Source organism: Pelmatolapia mariae, linkage group LG16_19, assembly GCF_036321145.2.
Source record: "Pelmatolapia mariae isolate MD_Pm_ZW linkage group LG16_19, Pm_UMD_F_2, whole genome shotgun sequence".
Taxonomy (NCBI): Eukaryota; Metazoa; Chordata; class Actinopteri; order Cichliformes; family Cichlidae; genus Pelmatolapia; species Pelmatolapia mariae.
Genome location: NC_086241.1, coordinates 67,045,194 through 67,063,226, shown reverse-complemented (window position 1 = coordinate 67,063,226; position 18,033 = coordinate 67,045,194). Strand labels below are relative to the sequence as shown.

General features: G+C 38.0%; 1 protein-coding gene across 2 annotated transcripts; it reads left to right on the top strand.

The window, feature by feature from the left end:
* The first annotated feature begins 10,770 nt into the window (after positions 1-10,770).
* nkx2.4a (NK2 homeobox 4a) lies at positions 10,771-12,333 on the top strand. 2 transcript variants are annotated; one of them, XM_063499402.1, is made up of 3 exons: positions 10,771-11,140; positions 11,648-12,090; positions 12,172-12,333. In XM_063499402.1, the coding sequence occupies exons 1-3, from the start codon at positions 10,771-10,773 to the stop codon at positions 12,331-12,333; spliced, it is 975 nt and encodes a 324-aa protein (XP_063355472.1). The 2 variants fall into 2 exon arrangements, with proteins under 2 accessions (XP_063355472.1, XP_063355471.1); XM_063499401.1 differs by having other exon boundaries at positions 11,648-12,333.
* The last annotated feature ends 5,700 nt before the right edge of the window (positions 12,334-18,033 follow it).

The following is an 18,033-nucleotide window of genomic DNA, read 5'->3' as shown; positions in this document are numbered from 1 at the left end:
TCATTTCATGGGGAAATAGCATCCTATTTTGCAGAGCACACAGAGAGAAAGAGAGAGACAGGCTATTGTGTAGACTGTTATATAACTGAAGCAGTGGGATGTGTTCAGGGTAAAACTTTAAGGAAGGCTGTACATTCAGTTTAACACACTTTGTAAATGCTTCAGTTACAAGAGTTAATAGTTTCACAGACAGGGTTACTGTTAGTGTTCAAGTGTTTAGAAAAGCAAATAATAATAATAATAATAATAATAATGATAATAATAATAATGATGATGATGTGATATTCTTCTATTTCTGGTGCTAAAGCATTATTTTCGCCTTATATTGGCTAAAATCTTGTGCATAAAGTGTATAAAATCTTCACTAATAAATGAAAGGCACAGTCATAGTGCTGATTTTTGTGCCTTCTACAGAACCAGAGTTCTGGTTTGTGATGACAACTCTTACTTTTATTAATCTTCAGTTATCTGAGATGCAAAAAAGTTTAAAACAAACAGAGGTTTAATACTTTAGTGTAATTTGATTGGATGAAGAATATGAAGAATTATGATAAATGTGACAGAAGGATGAACTGAAGGACACATGAAGTGCACACATGGAAAAGGTGAAAACATCAAAGCACATTTATTTTATTGTAAGGTAAACACAATGAGTCAGGAACACTTAAGAAACAATGTAACCACGCCCTCAGCATTTTAGACTGAGGTGCTCTTGAGCAAGACAAGCACAGAACTCTGAGACATGATCTGTTAGCTCTCGATTATCATCCAGGTAACTGCAGAAATATTGCTGCGTGATTCTTTTTAAAGTTGTGTCTGAGTGAGTGCAGCGTTTTAATAATGTTTATTCACTTTCACTCAATTCACAAAAGCTTAGAAGAACTTTTGCATTTTTACAAAAAGGTACATTTATTAAAAGTCCAAAATGAGATGACGTGCCTGTTGTCAAACACTTTCATCTATGAATGTGTGTGATATTATTAACCCTGCTGACTTAAACAATACTTTCATAATACAATTTTTAAAAAGTGTATGAACTGAATCCAGCAGAGAGGTCCACTGAAGCAGGTTCTGTTTGCAGTGGTCAGTCTTACTGATCAGTTAAAAATCTCTTCTTAGTTTCTGTAACTGGGAAAAATCCACCGCCTGCAGAGTATATATGATGTTTCATCTGTGAGCAGACAGACGCCAGAAATAGTTTCTTTAACATGGTTCACTTTCCATTTGATGGTTGCTCCTGTATTATTAGCTTCACATGCAGTGCACTGAACTGCTTTCAGAGACACTTTTTTAAAGAGAAAGCTTTCAAGGTCTGTCTTTGGAGCTCAGGAATGTTTGTTCATCAGTATCAGTGATGACTGGAGCAACAATTTATTGGATAACCAAAGAGACATTTTACAGTTACTTAAAAACGCAAAACTGTTTTTGGCAGTTCACTTTTTGACTTGCCATCATGACGCTCATCTGTTCCTGTTTAGATTCATAATGGTGGCGACAGAGCAGCAGCGTGGGAGTTTAAGTAACAGAATGTGTCCTTTCTTCATGTGAGTTACTGAACTTTTTTACAACAAGAAGGCCTGATGTATTTTTATAGCAATAATGCTGATGCAGCGACTCCACATGCAGACTGAGGCTCTTGTTTACCTCAAAATATGAAATACTGAGAATCCATTTTACTTCCAATTTATTTGCAGATCAGAAAGCTGACACATTACAAGTCTTCACATTCCTTGGGATTATTTAAAAAGGCATATTAAACATATAGAATCTCATTCCATCATTAAACATGTTGCTGACAGGATGTTAGCAACATAATAGTAATTTAAAAATTAGTTTTACTCCTAATGGCCATGCGTAATATCTCTAGGCCTGCTTTTAAACAAGTGGTCACATCCATGTAATTTACATGCAGTGTTCTGCATTTCTGCAGTGTAGTGAACAACAATAAATCAAGTAAAAGCTGTGAGAGGTGAGCTGTGGCAGGCGGCTGAAGGGTGTTTTGTGTGTTTTCCTGTCGAGTGAGCAGCAGCAGTAGTCATCCGAGCTGAGGAATCTTTTTATGACTCCTGCACTCATGGCTGGAGGGAAGAGAGAGGACGAACAGTCTGCAGCGTTTTAGCACACAATTTCCTGATGGTTTCAGAGAAGAGGCCAGCCAAGCATTTCAAGTGGCGGAGCAGCGAGAGGGCAGTATTGTAGAGGAGAGCAGGTAGTGTAATGATCAGGTAGACAAGATGACATCGAGCGTCCTCAGAGATGGTCAGACACACTGAGCTCACATCCTTCCAGGCAAAAAGAACCACTGAAACAGGACGAGACAAAACCAACAAACAAGAGAGCCGTTAACCACGAGAAGACTTGTTATTACTGTACAGCAGCACAAAGTCAGCGCAGTCTCTGTGCAACACATACAGGAGCACAAACACTGAATACACATGAACTGTTGGCAATAATAAACTGGTATTTGCAGCATGTGTGTAATAGCATGCATTTCTGAGTAGTCACCAACAAAATGGACAAACAATTTCACAATAAAATAAACCATCTTTACAAAGTGCACATGTGCACAACTCATAAAATAGTTATTGCAATCTCTGTCTGCATCTCCTGGGATGAGATCTGATCATAAATGCCAAAGCATAATAATATCTGCACATGTATGTGACTATTAGTTTCTGATTAATTATTTTAGTGTTGTTTTTTTAACTGCATCCCAATAAATCACAGTTTATGGTGCAAATACTATTCTTGCAGGGTTCATATTGTGTGGCAAGCCTCGTTTCACAGTTTGTAATGATCTGCTGTTGATTTATAAAAATCTGCCAGACGTAACAGGTAATTTAACAACTTCTAAATGATTCTCATGCATTGACAACATGATTAAATCCAGTAGAGTATAAACAGTTTTGTCGTCACTAACTTCAGCTCTAAACAAACTGTCCAAACTTTAATGAATCGACTAAGGAAAAAGTGTCAAAGGTGCACTTTGACTCACAGGTATGTAGATTTTTAAAAGCTATATTATTCTTTTATATTACACTTCTCATTAAACATGTTTAATTTAAAAATAAATGTTATTCACAGAATAAAGCTGATTTTAGAAGTGTCAATACTTGAACACTCTTTGCTCATTTTCTGCGTTTTAATATCTTTTAAGCAACCAGCCGAGTTTGCTACAGATGACAGCCCGACACAGTGCTGAGATAATAAACCAGCATCTTAATCTGAATCTGAATTTTAATTAGCTGAAGTGGCAGTTGGCTGTTTGGTTAAATAAAAACTGTCCTTAACATGTGGACAATCTGACATTTTCTTTCTGTAGTTCCTCAGAAGACCACTAAAGAATTATAGAGAGATTGAAAGATATTTCACTGTTGGATGTTGTTGTTATAGACGGGTGTATTTTGGCCTGAATTTGATCATTTTGCACAGGTTTTACTCTCTTGCTATGATTTAAGCTGAAACCCATGTCACACTTTTACATTTATCTCAGAGGTACTTTTTGTAGTAACGTTCCTCTGGTTTCTTTAAAGTTTCTTTAAAGTTAACTTCCTCCTTCTAAAATAACTGCCTGGTGATTGGTAGAGCACTCCTTGATTCACTTGATTTGCTGCACAAAGTCAATATGGGAAAATATCAACCATTCTAATAGACACACAACACACAAAATGTGTAATGATATAACACATGTACTGTGTGAATAATGGTTTAAGACATTTAAAAAAAAGGATAATCCATTTATAAATAATCCATATAAATGAAAAAATCACTTTGTTTTTTGTAAACGAGGCAGGACAGAAAATGACTGGTTATTTATTCAAAAAGCTACTTACTATGAATAAATATTTATAAGGGGAATAAGGATATTGTTTTTTCTTTTGGACAAATTCAAACCACACAAAGCAAACTTTAACTGAAATAATCCCGTAAAAATAGATTTTATTTCCAAAAACAAAAAGCTGTTCTTTGTAAAGAATAAATTTCTGAAAGTGTGCTGGATACAGATACATACACTGCAACTGTACATTTGTAGTAGTGTAAAAGTATATAGTAGTATATTCCTTATTTGTATATGTTATATATAATTTGTTATGCATTTTTCTATAAGATACAAATAGCTATATTTTTATTTATTTTTTACGATGCCATTTAAAAAAAAAAATTCTGCATACAGTCTTCTACCTTTACAGGATTACAACTACCTGGCATTCCCATGCAGCGTTTTATTCAGACAGTGCTCAGTAAAAAACGAATAGAAATGAGAGTTTTAATCCTTTGACACTTTGCAGGAAAACTGGACTTTGACTTCATATTTTAAATTGCAGCACATGGTGCATTCTTGTAACTGTCAGGATCAATACATTCACAATTTGAAGTAGTTTTGCGACGTGTTTATGTGGATTCATCTAAATAATGGTAGGCTGTCAGGTGGCCTACTGGATAAAAGCATCCCAAAGTGGGGACAAACAGACAGGTAAAAATGCCACATTGATATGCAGCTTCTGCTCACATTTCCATTGTTGAGTTGTGAGGCCATTTAAAAAGTTTCCGTCTCCACGTTCAGCTCTCAAAGTGTTTTCAAACTTTTGATTAGAAGATGCATCTCTTGACTGTTAATGTGAAAATAAGCCGAATAAATGAATTCCTGGCATAAATGGACATCAGGAAACACTTGATGCAAATTGCAGCTATTTGCATGCATTTCAGGTGCAAAACCGTGTTTGATCATTATTATTATTATTATTATTTATTTTACGGCACTTTTTTTATTCAGAGGTAAAATATATTTATATATCTAACTTTATACTGTTTCTACATTAACAAAGCTTTCTTTTGGGGGGAAAAAAGAAGTGCACTTAAATGTTTGAACAATGTTTTGAAGCTTCTTCCAAAATCCAGAAATTATCTAAATTATTTTATTATTTTAACTTTATGCAGCCTGTAATGACTAAAGCAGACATGATTGTAAATCTGAACAGCCTCTTGATTTATTAAGAACAAAAAAATACAAATTTGGCTCAAGAAAATGAAAACGGAAAAGAAAAGTCAAAGCAGAACATTGCAAACACTTACATGTCACTGGAAAATGCCATAAATCCAAAAATTATCTTCTACCTTATAATTCTAAGAATCCTCAGTACTTGAACTATGTCTCCTTCAGTAAAATTACCTAAATATTGTTATGTAAAACAGGGATCCACTTCAAATTAAACTTCAAAATTACATTTCAGGACATCAAACAGATTTCATCTTTTCACAATAATTGAATGCAAGGGCAACCAGATACAGGAGAAGGACTGGCAGATCCATTTTGCCATATGAGTAACTGGGTGACAAAGCCAGAGTGAGCCATGGTTGAGTCACAACTATACTCTCTAACAGCTTTGTTTACCTGCCCTTACTGCTGCCACAATTAATGCAGCAGAGAAGTGGACGAACCAGGTACCCTTGGAACCAAGCACCCAGTCCAAGTACACTATCTGCTTTGTTCTGCCATGCATTTGGTAGTCTGCACTGATCTGCTGCTGTGGTTTTTAATTGTTGCTACAAAAGAGAGCAGCTATGCTAAAATATTGCCACTCAAAACAGTGCAGAGGACAGTGGCACTCACAGAACTCGGAGGACCTAAAATTTCAGGGAGCTAAATCAGTTTCAAACATGGAAGGGCACAATTTGTTGTCCCTTTTTTCTTTGTTGTTGTTGTTATTGTTGTTTTGTTTTTCAAATCTCAAATAAAGTGACTGGTCATAGTTACAGTTACAGGATTTATTCAGTCATATGTGTATAAATTATATGCATAAAAATATGATCTATAAAGTTAATCTCACCAGTCATTCTTTAAAACTCATCATGACAGTGTTTAATGGATCACTGACAGCCTGTCCACGCTTTGCAGTACCACTGTAGCTTAACTAACCTTAATTAAGGTTGTTATATGCCTTGTTAGTCTTCAGCTTCAGTTTGAAAACTGGAATCACAATCACTTGTTGTCATAAATGTGTACTACAAGGTATAATTTTTATACTATTTTTAATTTCCTATCTGATTAGTTTAGCATATGGTTCAGTAATTTAAAAAAATTGTGCCAACAATATCTCACTGATGTGAAGGTAAATTCAATGAGTGTTCTTGAGTGAAATGGTGTGCTCAACACATCTTTGACTTAACTTTCCACTCACATTGATGAGTTCATTACATTGATGTGATATTAGAAGAGTTTAACATTTTTGTAAAAAAAAAAAAAAAAAGAAGAAAGAAACTGTTTGGGTTTTTTTGTTTGTTTGTTTGGGGGGGGGGGGGGGGGGGGGGTTCTACGGCATGAAAATTAAAAGAATATGTCCTCTTTCAGGCAACATAGAAAAGAATTTAACACAATTCAGTATCTTAATTTGCTTCCAAAAACAAGAAGGAAAATTCAATTTTCTACCACCAGCATAGCTACTTATCCCACATGCTGTCTCCCCAGCTCCAGCACAGAATCCAGTCTGATTGGCCTTTACTGCAACTTTATCAACTTAACGAAAAGCTGTATTGTAATACTTTAAGAATAACTTCTAAACGTTAATCCTATTACAGTATGTTAAATTCTTCTTTCCTCCGTTTTCCACAGCTGTCAGATTATGGTCAGTGCCCATTAAAGCCCATATTCTGTTTTTGGCACCCTATTAGCATCATTTCGTCCATCAAGCGACATTAATTGTGAATGAATGCAAACTCCTGCAGAAGAATACGGTCTTCAAGAGGTCTGTCACATACTTTCTCCACTTGGGAGGACCTTTAACCTACTTAGCTGAGGAACCGCACCGTTTCAAGTAGTGCAGCTGAAAGATATGCACCTGCCCGCTTTTTACTCTCACACTGCTCTGCGATTTAAGAGGAGAGAAAGTATTTGATCTAAATGGTACTACACTGACTGCAGGTGTGGAATTTCCTCCACAAATCTCAGCAAAAATTCACCCTCTGGGCCGGGCAGTATAGAGATGCGCTTTACATGAAGAAAAACTGATTAGAGTTGTTGTAAGACTGGTGCGTTTAATACCAGTATTTGTGTTTATTTTGCGCCATGCTCTAAAATACGAGCCTTTTTGATTCCATGCGCAAGAATATCCAAATAAAAATATCAGTAATCTGGAAGAAAAGCTGTACATAAGATCCCCCCCCCCTCCCTCCAGTATCCTTCAATTTAGAGATGTAATAAATATCGTGGTGTTGTTTGACTGTTAAAGAATACTTGCTGCTTTCATTTTTTTTTCGTTGACAAACCCTGACATGAATTTATAAATCCCTGGCTTCTTTTCCAATAAAATCTAATCATGTTTGAACTTAAATTTAAAAATAAGGGTCCCAGTCTACAAGGTTCGGTGTGTATTTTCAGGTTTTCCTTCTTCTTCTTTTTCTTCTTTGTAAACTCGCCACACCAAAATGCGTCGTTTTACAAATCCACCTTTTTCTTAACATACCCAAGAAGCTCTGTTTTCTTTTAACTAGAGGCTGGTGTACTCACAACGAAATCTAAACGAAATTACTAGAAATCTAAGGAAGATGCCCCAGACAATCGAAAGAGAGATTCACGGTTCGCGCGTAAATTACGCACAGAAAAATTTACCCAGATAAATGATTCCCGTAGCTTAGATAAAATTACGATAACGGCACACGTTTGTTTCCACTTTTCAAAAATCACCCAAACAAAGAAGAAGATGAGAAGTAAGAGAAACTGGAAACCACTTTTAGTGTGATTAATTTCACTCGTATTATTTTACAGATAGAAGTGGGAAATGTGAGGGGTTGTAGGAGCTGCAAGACGAAATCGTTTTCGTGTTTTCTGCACTTTGTGCTCGGCCGGTGCGTGGTTGAGGTGACAGGTCAGGACCCTGGCCCTCTAGCCATCTCTCCACATCTCTCAGGGTATTGAACTAGCATCGAAGAGATGGAGAAAAGCACTTCAGTAACCAGGCGCTTGAATCCATCTGCTGTGCTGAGCTGATGGAGGCGAAGGTATTGAGCAAAAGGCTATCTGTAGGATACAAACTACATAAATGGGTTGTTATTAGGTTCTCGTTAACAACACTTAAATGGTCCGACAAAAGCTCAGATATACAGAGAAAATTGGTTCGAATGTTGTTATAGAAAGTCGCCGCTGCTTATCTGAACACCGCGGTTTGCGCCAGTAATCTCTATCATTAATGAACACAATTTAAGAGATCATTCAGTCCCTGGTGGCAAGCACGCTGATGTCTATAGAATATTATGTAACATACTTCTGTTTGTCTTCAGGAATAAAGTCACAGAAGCATGTGAACTGATTTGCTCTGTGACTTAGTGAGAAAGCTTAACGTTTTCTTTAAGGAAAGAATGAATTCCATAGACACGAACTAGCTTCCCATTTGGAATTTTGGGAATAAAAAAGCAGTAATCTTCGCCATAGTGCCACCAATTTATTGATTGTATTTCTTGTGATGAAAAGAATCAATGTGGGCTAATTTATATGAATAATTCCCCGATATTTTTCAGAACGCATCGTACCCGTTTGCTTGACTAAGCAGACAAGCGAAACTAAGCACGAGACAAAAATTATTGCTAAACATAGTTTGAAAAGGGGAGAATATTTTAAATCGTTTTCTCTTTGTTCGTCTTAGATTTGTGAACCAACCTTGGGTGGGCCTTCTTCACGAGTCCTGGCGCGTTCCTTTATATGGCTCCGGTTGCATTTTCCGCATCATCTCCACAGGATGTAAAAGTTAACTAGGATTGAAAACTATATAAATATGAACTATAAGCGCCTATAAGAGTTGCATGCAGCCAACCAGCTCCACATTTTTATGGGATTCTAATGTGGAGGGTTTGTGGACCGGGGTCCTGCTCTCTGACTCAGTAATCCACAAGGTTGAGAGGTTTGCCTCATTTACATAATGTTAGAGGTCTGGGCCGAGGCCTACTTTTCTTTTCTACTTGAAAAGACACCATGCTGCCGTTCCCAAAAGAGTGGAAAAGGCTCACAGACGTCTGGACAAGCATAGGTGTATTTTCAGGTAGGAAATATTACTCTAAAAAAGGCTAATTTACCCTAATTTATGTTCTAATAGAAATAGCTTTTCGGGAGATTCTTTATTTTACACAGGGTAGACCACTTTCTTTTCAAACGCCATTTTTTTCTTTTTGTCTTCAGTGTCTTTCTGACAACTCCAGCTGACTTTGGAAAAAGCACGCACTGTTTTGTTTTCCTGAAGAACAATAAAGCCCAGCCACTTCACATTAAATCCGCCGCGGAGTGCGGGCATCTGGGGGGAAAGAAAAATAAGAAATCCGGCTTCTGAAATATGCATAGGAAAAAATGAATGATTACAATCAGCCTATCAACTTAACCGGAGATTGCTGTTCTTGATATGTCTCTATAATTGATGGCTGACCATGTCACATCTTCATTTACTCAATTAGGGTAGGTAGCTACTTGCTGCCATGCCATGGCAAATTACATTAGTGGCTTCATGCAGACGAGTGGTTCCTTCCTACAATAATGAAGATAGCGACACATTTCACGTCTGGAAAATAACCTCCGAGCAGAGCACCTGTTCCCATTGTTGTCTGCAGTAATATGGTGATGATAAAGTTAAAAAAAAAATTCAGAGGAAACATTATCATTGTTATGAGAACATATTTTCCAAGAGGAATGGTAGCGGCAAGTCTTTATTACTGAGTAGTTATCAGATATAGGCGTCATAAATCAGTTTAGAAATAAATGACAAATTGAGAAGTTTTTATTAACCACTGTTCGCCATTTCTAGCGGCTCTTTTCTCATTTGACCCTCTTGTTTTGTTCCTCTTCCTCTTATTCTTCCCCTGGCGCCAGTCAGTTTGCTCAGAGATTACAATGTCAGGTCAAGACTGCAAAGTGTCGTTAATGCATGTTGACCAGACTCGAGGGTTTGAGGCTTAAAATAGTGCACCAAGTCTAATATAATTGTAGATGCCTAAGAAGTATAGGTAAAAAATAGTAATTTCCTGCCTTTTGATCCTAAATTAGGTTATATGGAGTCGGATGCCGTATGATTAGTTTCGGAAAAATATAATTTACAAATTCAGTGCATTTATGTCTTTTGCTGTGTGAGTGCTGTGTAATGGCAAAGAGTTTTGGACCCATACTGCCGTTCCTTTTTCAACATATTTTTCTTTCTTTTCTTTTTTTCTTTTTGAGCTTATTTGGACTTGTTCCTCTCCGCTGGGGTAAAATGATGCTCAAGAAGCATAAACGAGCTGGTCATACAACTTCATTGTGACTCTTTGATGATACTCGGTGGCCCTTATGTCTGTTCAAAGTGCTCTCAAAGTTTCTAGAAAGAGTGGAATTCCCTACTGACGCAAAATAGTCATATGTGGTCAGATCAGCTGATGTGCGGAACATAATGGGATATTCTCACCTGTATGTAGCTGCTGCAAACACAGAATCGTGAATATGTGTCGTAGTTTTATTCGCGTATACAAGTTAATACAAAGCGAAGTGTGTTTTCATGAATTATTTCCCTAAAATGTCAATGACTATTGTTTGCTGGTTTAGGAGTTTTGCTCCGCCCCCTGTGTTTGTCGTAAACCTGGCTCCTGGCTCCAATAAACCCGGGCTAAGAGCGCCCTGGGCTCGCCTCCTTCTCCAAGGCGATCAATAGGATCTCAGGCGCACTACAAGCACTCTCTTACGTAGACATCCACCAAGGAGAGAGCCGATACAACAACACGGTTGATCTGCTCAAACACAAAAATCTACCTGCTTTCTGAATCATGTCGTTGAGCCCAAAGCACACAACGCCTTTTTCAGTGACAGATATTTTGAGTCCAATCGAGGAGACCTACAAGAAGTTTAGTGGCATGGACGGCGCAGGGAACCTAACCTCTCCACTGGGAGCCTACCGACAGCCTCAGGTGTCTCAGACCGGCATGCAACAGCACTCCATGGGCCATAACGCCACGGTGGCCACCACTTACCACATGCCGCACAGCGTCTCCCAGTTCTCCCACAGCGCAATGGGAGGATACTGCAATGGAAGCATTGGCAACATGGGAGATCTTCCGTCGTACCAGGAAAGCATGCGGAATAGTGCAGCAGCAACAGGGTGGTACAGCGCCAACCCTGATCCAAGATACTCCACAAGTAAGTTCGATTCTCCTTTTATCAACACTTTTCAGACTTTTTTTAATCTTCGTAAAACCACAAATGAATTTTGAGAGTGACCGATAAAAACGCACACGACTAACCTGTAGTTTCTTTTTGTTTGTTTTTTATATGTTAATTTAAAAATGATATATATTGTCCGCTATTTTACAAAATATCTCATTTTAAATGACTGTTTATGCTGATGAAAACCGAAAAGGAGATCATTCTTTGGCTCAGTCTGACTCGACTTTTTTTTTTTTTTTAATTTTGGAATAAGAAACAATTTTAAAGCAATAATTTGATAATTTATCATTATTATTATTATTATTATTATTATTATTATTATTATTATTATTATTATTATTATTATCAACACAACACATATGTTTTTGGTTTGTTTATATTTTCCAACTTCAGCCAATAATCAATAAAGACTACTTCAGGCGAAATAGTGTTCTCCTCTTCTGTTTATTGAACGCATGTATATGTATGTATATTTTTAAGTTTCTAGATTCATGGGACCTTCCACAGGTATGAACATGACCGGCATGGGGAGTCTCACAGGAATGGCGGACGCCACCAAAGCCATGCCGGCTCTCCACGCTGCGCCCAGGAGGAAACGGCGCGTCCTGTTCTCACAGGCTCAGGTCTACGAGCTCGAGAGGAGGTTTAAGCAACAGAAATACCTGTCTGCGCCTGAAAGGGAGCACCTGGCCAGTATGATACACCTGACGCCGACTCAGGTGAAGATCTGGTTTCAGAACCACCGGTACAAGATGAAGCGCCAGGCCAAGGACAAGGCAGCGCAACAGATGCAGCAGCAACAGGACGGTTCTCTGTGCCAACAGCAGGCGCAGTCCCCCAGGCGCGTAGCGGTGCCTGTTCTGGTGAAGGACGGTAAACCGTGCCAGAACGGCTCGAATACGCCAACGCCGAACCAGCAGCAGGTACAACAGAACCAACAGCAAAGCCAACAACAGAGCGGAGCTGGAGTCGTGCTCGCATCCTCCACCAACAGCCTCACCCAGCATCAAAGCCAGCAGCAGGTGAACACTTTGGAGCTGGAAGAGATGTCGCCCAGCCCTCCCTCACTGCACAGCCAGCTGAACATGGCACAGATAGACACATCTGCTGTAGATTACACCAGTAACATGGTCAGCTCAAACCTCCTGTACGGCAGAACGTGGTAGGACCTAATACAGTACTGTCACTTTCCACTTTTTCTATGTGAACCTGCGGATGAGCCCATGCAAAACAAAACACTGCAATATATATATATATATATATATATATATATATATATATATATATATATATATATATATATATATATATATATATATATTCTCGCTGAGGGCTTAAAATGGGGCCCTTTGGCTTTGGAGGGTGTTGAAGTGGGCAAGGGGCGCACAGAGGCGCACCAGCTGATCAGGGCACATTTTCTTGACATCTCTGACAGGGGAGTCTATTTTTGAACTTTGCAGAAATGGCCGCCCTTCAAAGCAATTATGTCGTTTCTGGACCTTTTGTAATCCATGTTTTGGACCTTCCTCATGATGTTTTAAACGTAGTCTATGTTGGTGAAACAAAAAGGAATGCTGCTTCACTTGAGTTCGGACTGGGGGAGAGGTGGGATCAGGTTCGAAGTACACTAAGCCACCACTCCTTATTTGCGGTGATAACCTGGTATTTTATCATATTAATATTGTAAACTAATGTATTCATTTAGACTTATTGAATAAAGTAGGGACTTGTATATTTGGCTAACACACAAGAATGCGTTTAACTGTATAATAATCGTTATTGCGTCCACTTTTATGTTTTCTTTATTCTTTTGTAAGTTAAAAAGGAACAAATGCGTGATGGCTGCTGTATATGTTTCAAAACCAATTGAACGTTAACAATAAATAACTTGAAGTGTGAGAGCTATTCCTGAACAAGTAATTTTTTAAAAGGCATCTGTTTTGGAGTGCATTTTCATTATGTTGTGATTGAGACCAAATTGAGCTGGAAAGCAAGGTCGATGAGGGAGCCAGCATTGTTCAGGTGACATTTTGGAGGGCTGCCTTTCATGGGAAATGTCTGCAAGAGTCTAAGACCGGGAAATCACCCTTTATTTAAAAAAAAAAAAAAAAAAAAAACACTATCACTTTTTAGCAGCCTCGATATTGGGATTAATTCATGCTTCAGTACATTAATAGATATTTTTTTCTTTCCTTTAAATCAACTAAACAATTCAATCATATTGATCTTAATCTTTTTAATAGGCCCAGACGTTGGTTTTGCGCTGTGCAATTGGCCAATTTTACTGTGAATGCATGCGTCTATGGAATGCACAATGATCACCAATTATTGGAAATGGGAATCTTATAAATAGTAGGTATAGTATGTAAAAGAACGAGATGCATGTTCAACATTATTATTATGTGACCTCAGAGTTAATGACACTAATCACAGAACAGCTATTATTATTATTATTATTATTATTATTATTATTATTATTATTATTATTCTCACAATAAACATTTGTATCATCGTTGCAAAATCCAATAGGAACAATTATATTATTAATTTTGTTATATTTTATTTTTTTTAATGAATTAATGTTGTTGTTTTTTTTTATTATTCAAAACTGAAAAAAGAAGTCCAAATTGTGTTTTATTAGTAAATGTAATTTAATTATAAATGGGGGGCTGTGTTGTAATCCGTAAAGTTTTAGGAATCATTTTGACGACTCACAGAAAGTATGATAGGATATTTCTCTATTAGCTAAATTATTGACCATTATTATTTAGAGTTAAATGTCCTTTATTTGCAATTAATTTTCTTTTATAAACCCACCCTTTCTCTGTAAAGCACAGGACCAGAAAGGTAACATGAATCTAAATATAGATAAAGAGCTAATAGAGACACTGGGTCTTGCTCTGTATTTACTTTTACTTGATTAATGAAATAACACTGACATCTCCACTTATTTATTTCTAAAGCGCTGAACGACACTGTAAACATATTCAGTACTTAGTGTTATTCACACACACACTCACGTTTGCACGGACTGGCCCTGTTCTGTTTAATCTCTGTCGAAGGTGAATGATTTGTGCAAACAAATTCCAAAGTTTTTAAGGTCATCACTTAGCGTCGTTGTCGGTTCCCCTTTGCTTCTGTCCTCCAAAAGCTTTTTCCACACCAGCGGCGGCTGATAATAGAAAGTAACATTTCATTTCCTGTGGTCATTTAAACACGTTCAGAAATTACTTCTCAATCCCCTTGCTGATGACACCCTGCGATGATGATGATGATGATGGCTATCAGTGTATCAGTGGAGACCTTGGAGAGCCTCCATTTTCAACCCCTTCACATACCTGGCAGCTGTATGTATATGTGCTATCATCCCTACACTTGAAGGAAGCGCCAGAGCCAATATGCACCTGACATTTGGAATTGAGCGTGGCAACTCCATCAGAAAGGAGTTTGATAAGAGCATTAAAAAGAGAAATGCATTCCACAATATACACTGTGATGCTGCAAGATGCTTCTGATAGATTTTGTCTCTAAATTGAGGGTATGAATGAGCTGTCAACAGAGCTTTTGATGGTGGACCACATGAAATGAAAGTGGAGGTGAAGCCATTCTTTTCTCTTTTCAATAGCCATAGTTATGGCGCACTAATAGGCTATGCTTGGTAATCACTGGCTATTGTGCCTGTTGCTTCTCTCAGTTTATTGGGGGGGTACCTCTCTTTGTAAGGATATATGAGACAGGCTGGGCACTGTAATTGGTGCTGGCATCATCATTTCTATGTGGAAACTTTCTGGAACGGCAGTTGCTGCAGTGCACTCTTACCTCTGTGTGCATAGTTGCAGAACCAGCTTTAAGTCCGACCGTGTTAACAACGTCCACACCCACACACATTTGCACGCGCACACACACACAGTTCCCATTTACATACACAAACAAAGCAACTGAATAAGTTAGACATTGTATAAAATTGCCTCTGTTGCAAAAAGCAGATATTTCCATCATGGCTGGAGGGGGTCCATCACTACTTCAATGTCATGTTAGCACAAAGCACGGAGCGGAGGATATTCCATTTCATGGATGCAAAGAAATTTTTAGACTATTCGTCTCAGGTAATTGCAGGTTGCACTGCATAATGTGAACGTAGAAGGAGTCTAAGCTTCTGTCTCTGTAACCCCCCCTCAACCTCCCCCTGCCCAACTCCCTTCCTCCCCATTATTCTACTTAATATGTCAGAAGGTCTGATCGCAGAGAAACCTTTTCAAGTCCTATTGATGTGTTCCTCAATTGACCATGGCGACCTAGCAACCTAGAGAGCGCTAATTGGCAAAGGCTTAACGTGATTGGCTGCATAGTTTACACAGAAACACAGGCCTAACATATAACCATCATCATGCACAAGAGAGTGCTTTTTGTCTTGTTTGTTTTGTTTAGAGTTTTTTCTTTCAAATATATATATATGATGGCAAATTGTTTCATTTTGTTAGTCTCAACTAAAAAGCAATATTTTGACCTGGATAACTTTAAAATTTTCCTGAAACGCACACATGTTTTTGGGGAAGAATAAATGTAAACAAATGCTTCATAGAAATGTGTTATTCGTTATGATGATCATGATATTGATTCAGTAGGAATGTGGGCTTATGGTAGCAAGTTTAACCTCCGCTTCTATTCCTCTTTCCTAGAAATAGTCCTCAAATCTTGCCCCTTATGTGAAATGATTAGGAGAGGCGAGGTCCGCTTTTTCATTTCACTGAAAGAATGAATGCATTGAATTGGCAGGTTCTGAGACGCACAGAGCAAGATTTTAATTAGTGTATTGCCCTCTTATTCTGCCAAGGAGAGACAGTCTTTTTCTTCTCTACGACAAACCTGTGCCTGCGTGATTTGTTTGGTTTCGACAGAATGAGTCACTGAAGGCTGGATGTCTTTGCCCCAGAAAGCAAAAAGTTCTCTAATTCCAGCCTTTTTCAAATGGGGGAAAAAAATAATCATCTTCCTACAGAGTGGGAAAAACAACATTTCAAGTAGGTCATAGGACTCTGAAAGCATTTCTCACTCTAATAGATTTTCATGAAATTAAATACATGAAACCATATTTTTAACATTGCTTTTGGTTTGACAATAACATCAAACTCCACATTTACACACGTGGTTATTTCTATTCCTGGGCTTCCACTGGCTAATTCCGCTGGTTACTATGAATACCATTTTAGCAATATTAGGTACCTCAGGACCAAAGCAGAGGCTATTCACAACTGTCTATAAGAGAGTGGGGGCAGAGGTTGAAGAACCTGGTTTGGAGTGTGTGTGTGTGTGTGTGTGTGTGTGTGTGTGTGTGTGTGTGTGTGTGTGTGTGTGTGTGTGTGTGTGTGTGTGTGTGTGTGTGTGTGTGCGTGTGTGCGGGGGGCATCCCTTATTAGAAAACCATGTCACATTCTCTCTCTGTGCTGACCAGACCTGCTACACTGCCAGTAATCCCCCCTCCAAGTCCCACTATGCATGTTATTCAATTCTCTCATAAGTATTTAGAGAAACTGTTTTCAGTTGCCACTAATAGCTACTGACCTCCAGTGACACAGGCCAACAATAGGTTTGTCAGGCCTGAAACGCACAACTAAAGAAGCTGATTAGAAACTCAAGAGGTTTGAAGCAAGAATCAATGGCTGCTCTGTCCTACCACAGTGCTTCCAGCATGGTGCTGATGATTGTGGGACCTCCATTAGTTATGCCTCATTAAGTCCCACAAACTCTTCTTTAAGAAAATTGGTTTAGCCAGTTCTGAAATCTATTACGGTTGTGAATCTCACACTGATTCTGTTTAGACAGCAGTTTGGTGGAAGACCTTGTTTAGTCTGCAATAACTTTTTGAGATACGTTTGAAAGCCTTTGACCTTCAGTCAGGTTTTGTGTCCTTTACTTCCTTTTAATAAAAATCAATTTTAGGTCAAAATTAAACATTCCCTCATTTATATATATATATATATATTTTTTTTAAATCCTCATCTAATTCTTTAATTTTACATTTAGGCGACGTGCTTTAATTACAACCGGGCCTCTGTGTAGTTTCAGGGTATTATACGCCATACCAGTGTAATTTAAATGTAGTAGAGCCCCTTTTAGCCATAGCTAAGAAATATTACTTATCTTTATTAAGGTCATATGGGGTTTCCAAACCTCAATATGACCTTGGTCTTTTATATAAAATATTTGTCGCCATAAAAGTGAAAGGAGAAAAAAAATGAATCTGTCAAAAGGCGTCTTCAATCCAAGAGTGCTGAAAGTTTAATTAACGCTTCTGTTTATTTAGGTGTTTTTTTTTTTCCCTCTGGTCGGGGTGCCCCACCCACCCACCCACCAGCACCATTTTTTTCTCCTTTACCTTGTTATACCACTGCATCACTTTTTCTGTTAAAGGTTTTGTGTTTTCTTGTTTTCCGGTGCAATCTTGTGTGTTTCTGTTTTCTCGAGTTGTTTAAGGATTAGTTAGGAGCCTCCAGCTTTCAATGAGCGGATGAGAGAGGACAATACAGACCATCTGAATTTTGTTCCATTTTTTGTCTTTTTTTAAACATGTAGCATCTGGGTTTTGTGTTTATCTGTATGCATGAGAAAAAATGGCCAAATAAAGTACTTTTGAAAACAGTAGGCGAGAGACTTACAGCTTTAAACTCTAAGAGATTTGTAAGCCGGCCTTTATGCCTCCTTTGACTACACATGATATAATTTTACTCCATCCTTGGAATGGGTTTCAATCTATACAAAACAAGAAAAAAGAAAATTATACAGGCATGCCTAGAAGATATTTAATCATCATCTCCACATATGCAAAGAGATGTTTTTTTTTTATATTCAGAAATATGAAAAAGACA

Excerpts from the sequence above, each read along its gene's own strand:
- nkx2.4a (XM_063499401.1), top strand. The coding sequence starts at position 10,771 with ATGTCGTTGAGCCCAAAGCACACAACGCCTTTTTCAGTGACAGATATT. Across the intron at positions 11,141-11,647 it reads TGATCCAAGATACTCCACAA|TTTCTAGATTCATGGGACCT; the intron begins GTAAGTTCGATT and ends TATATTTTTAAG.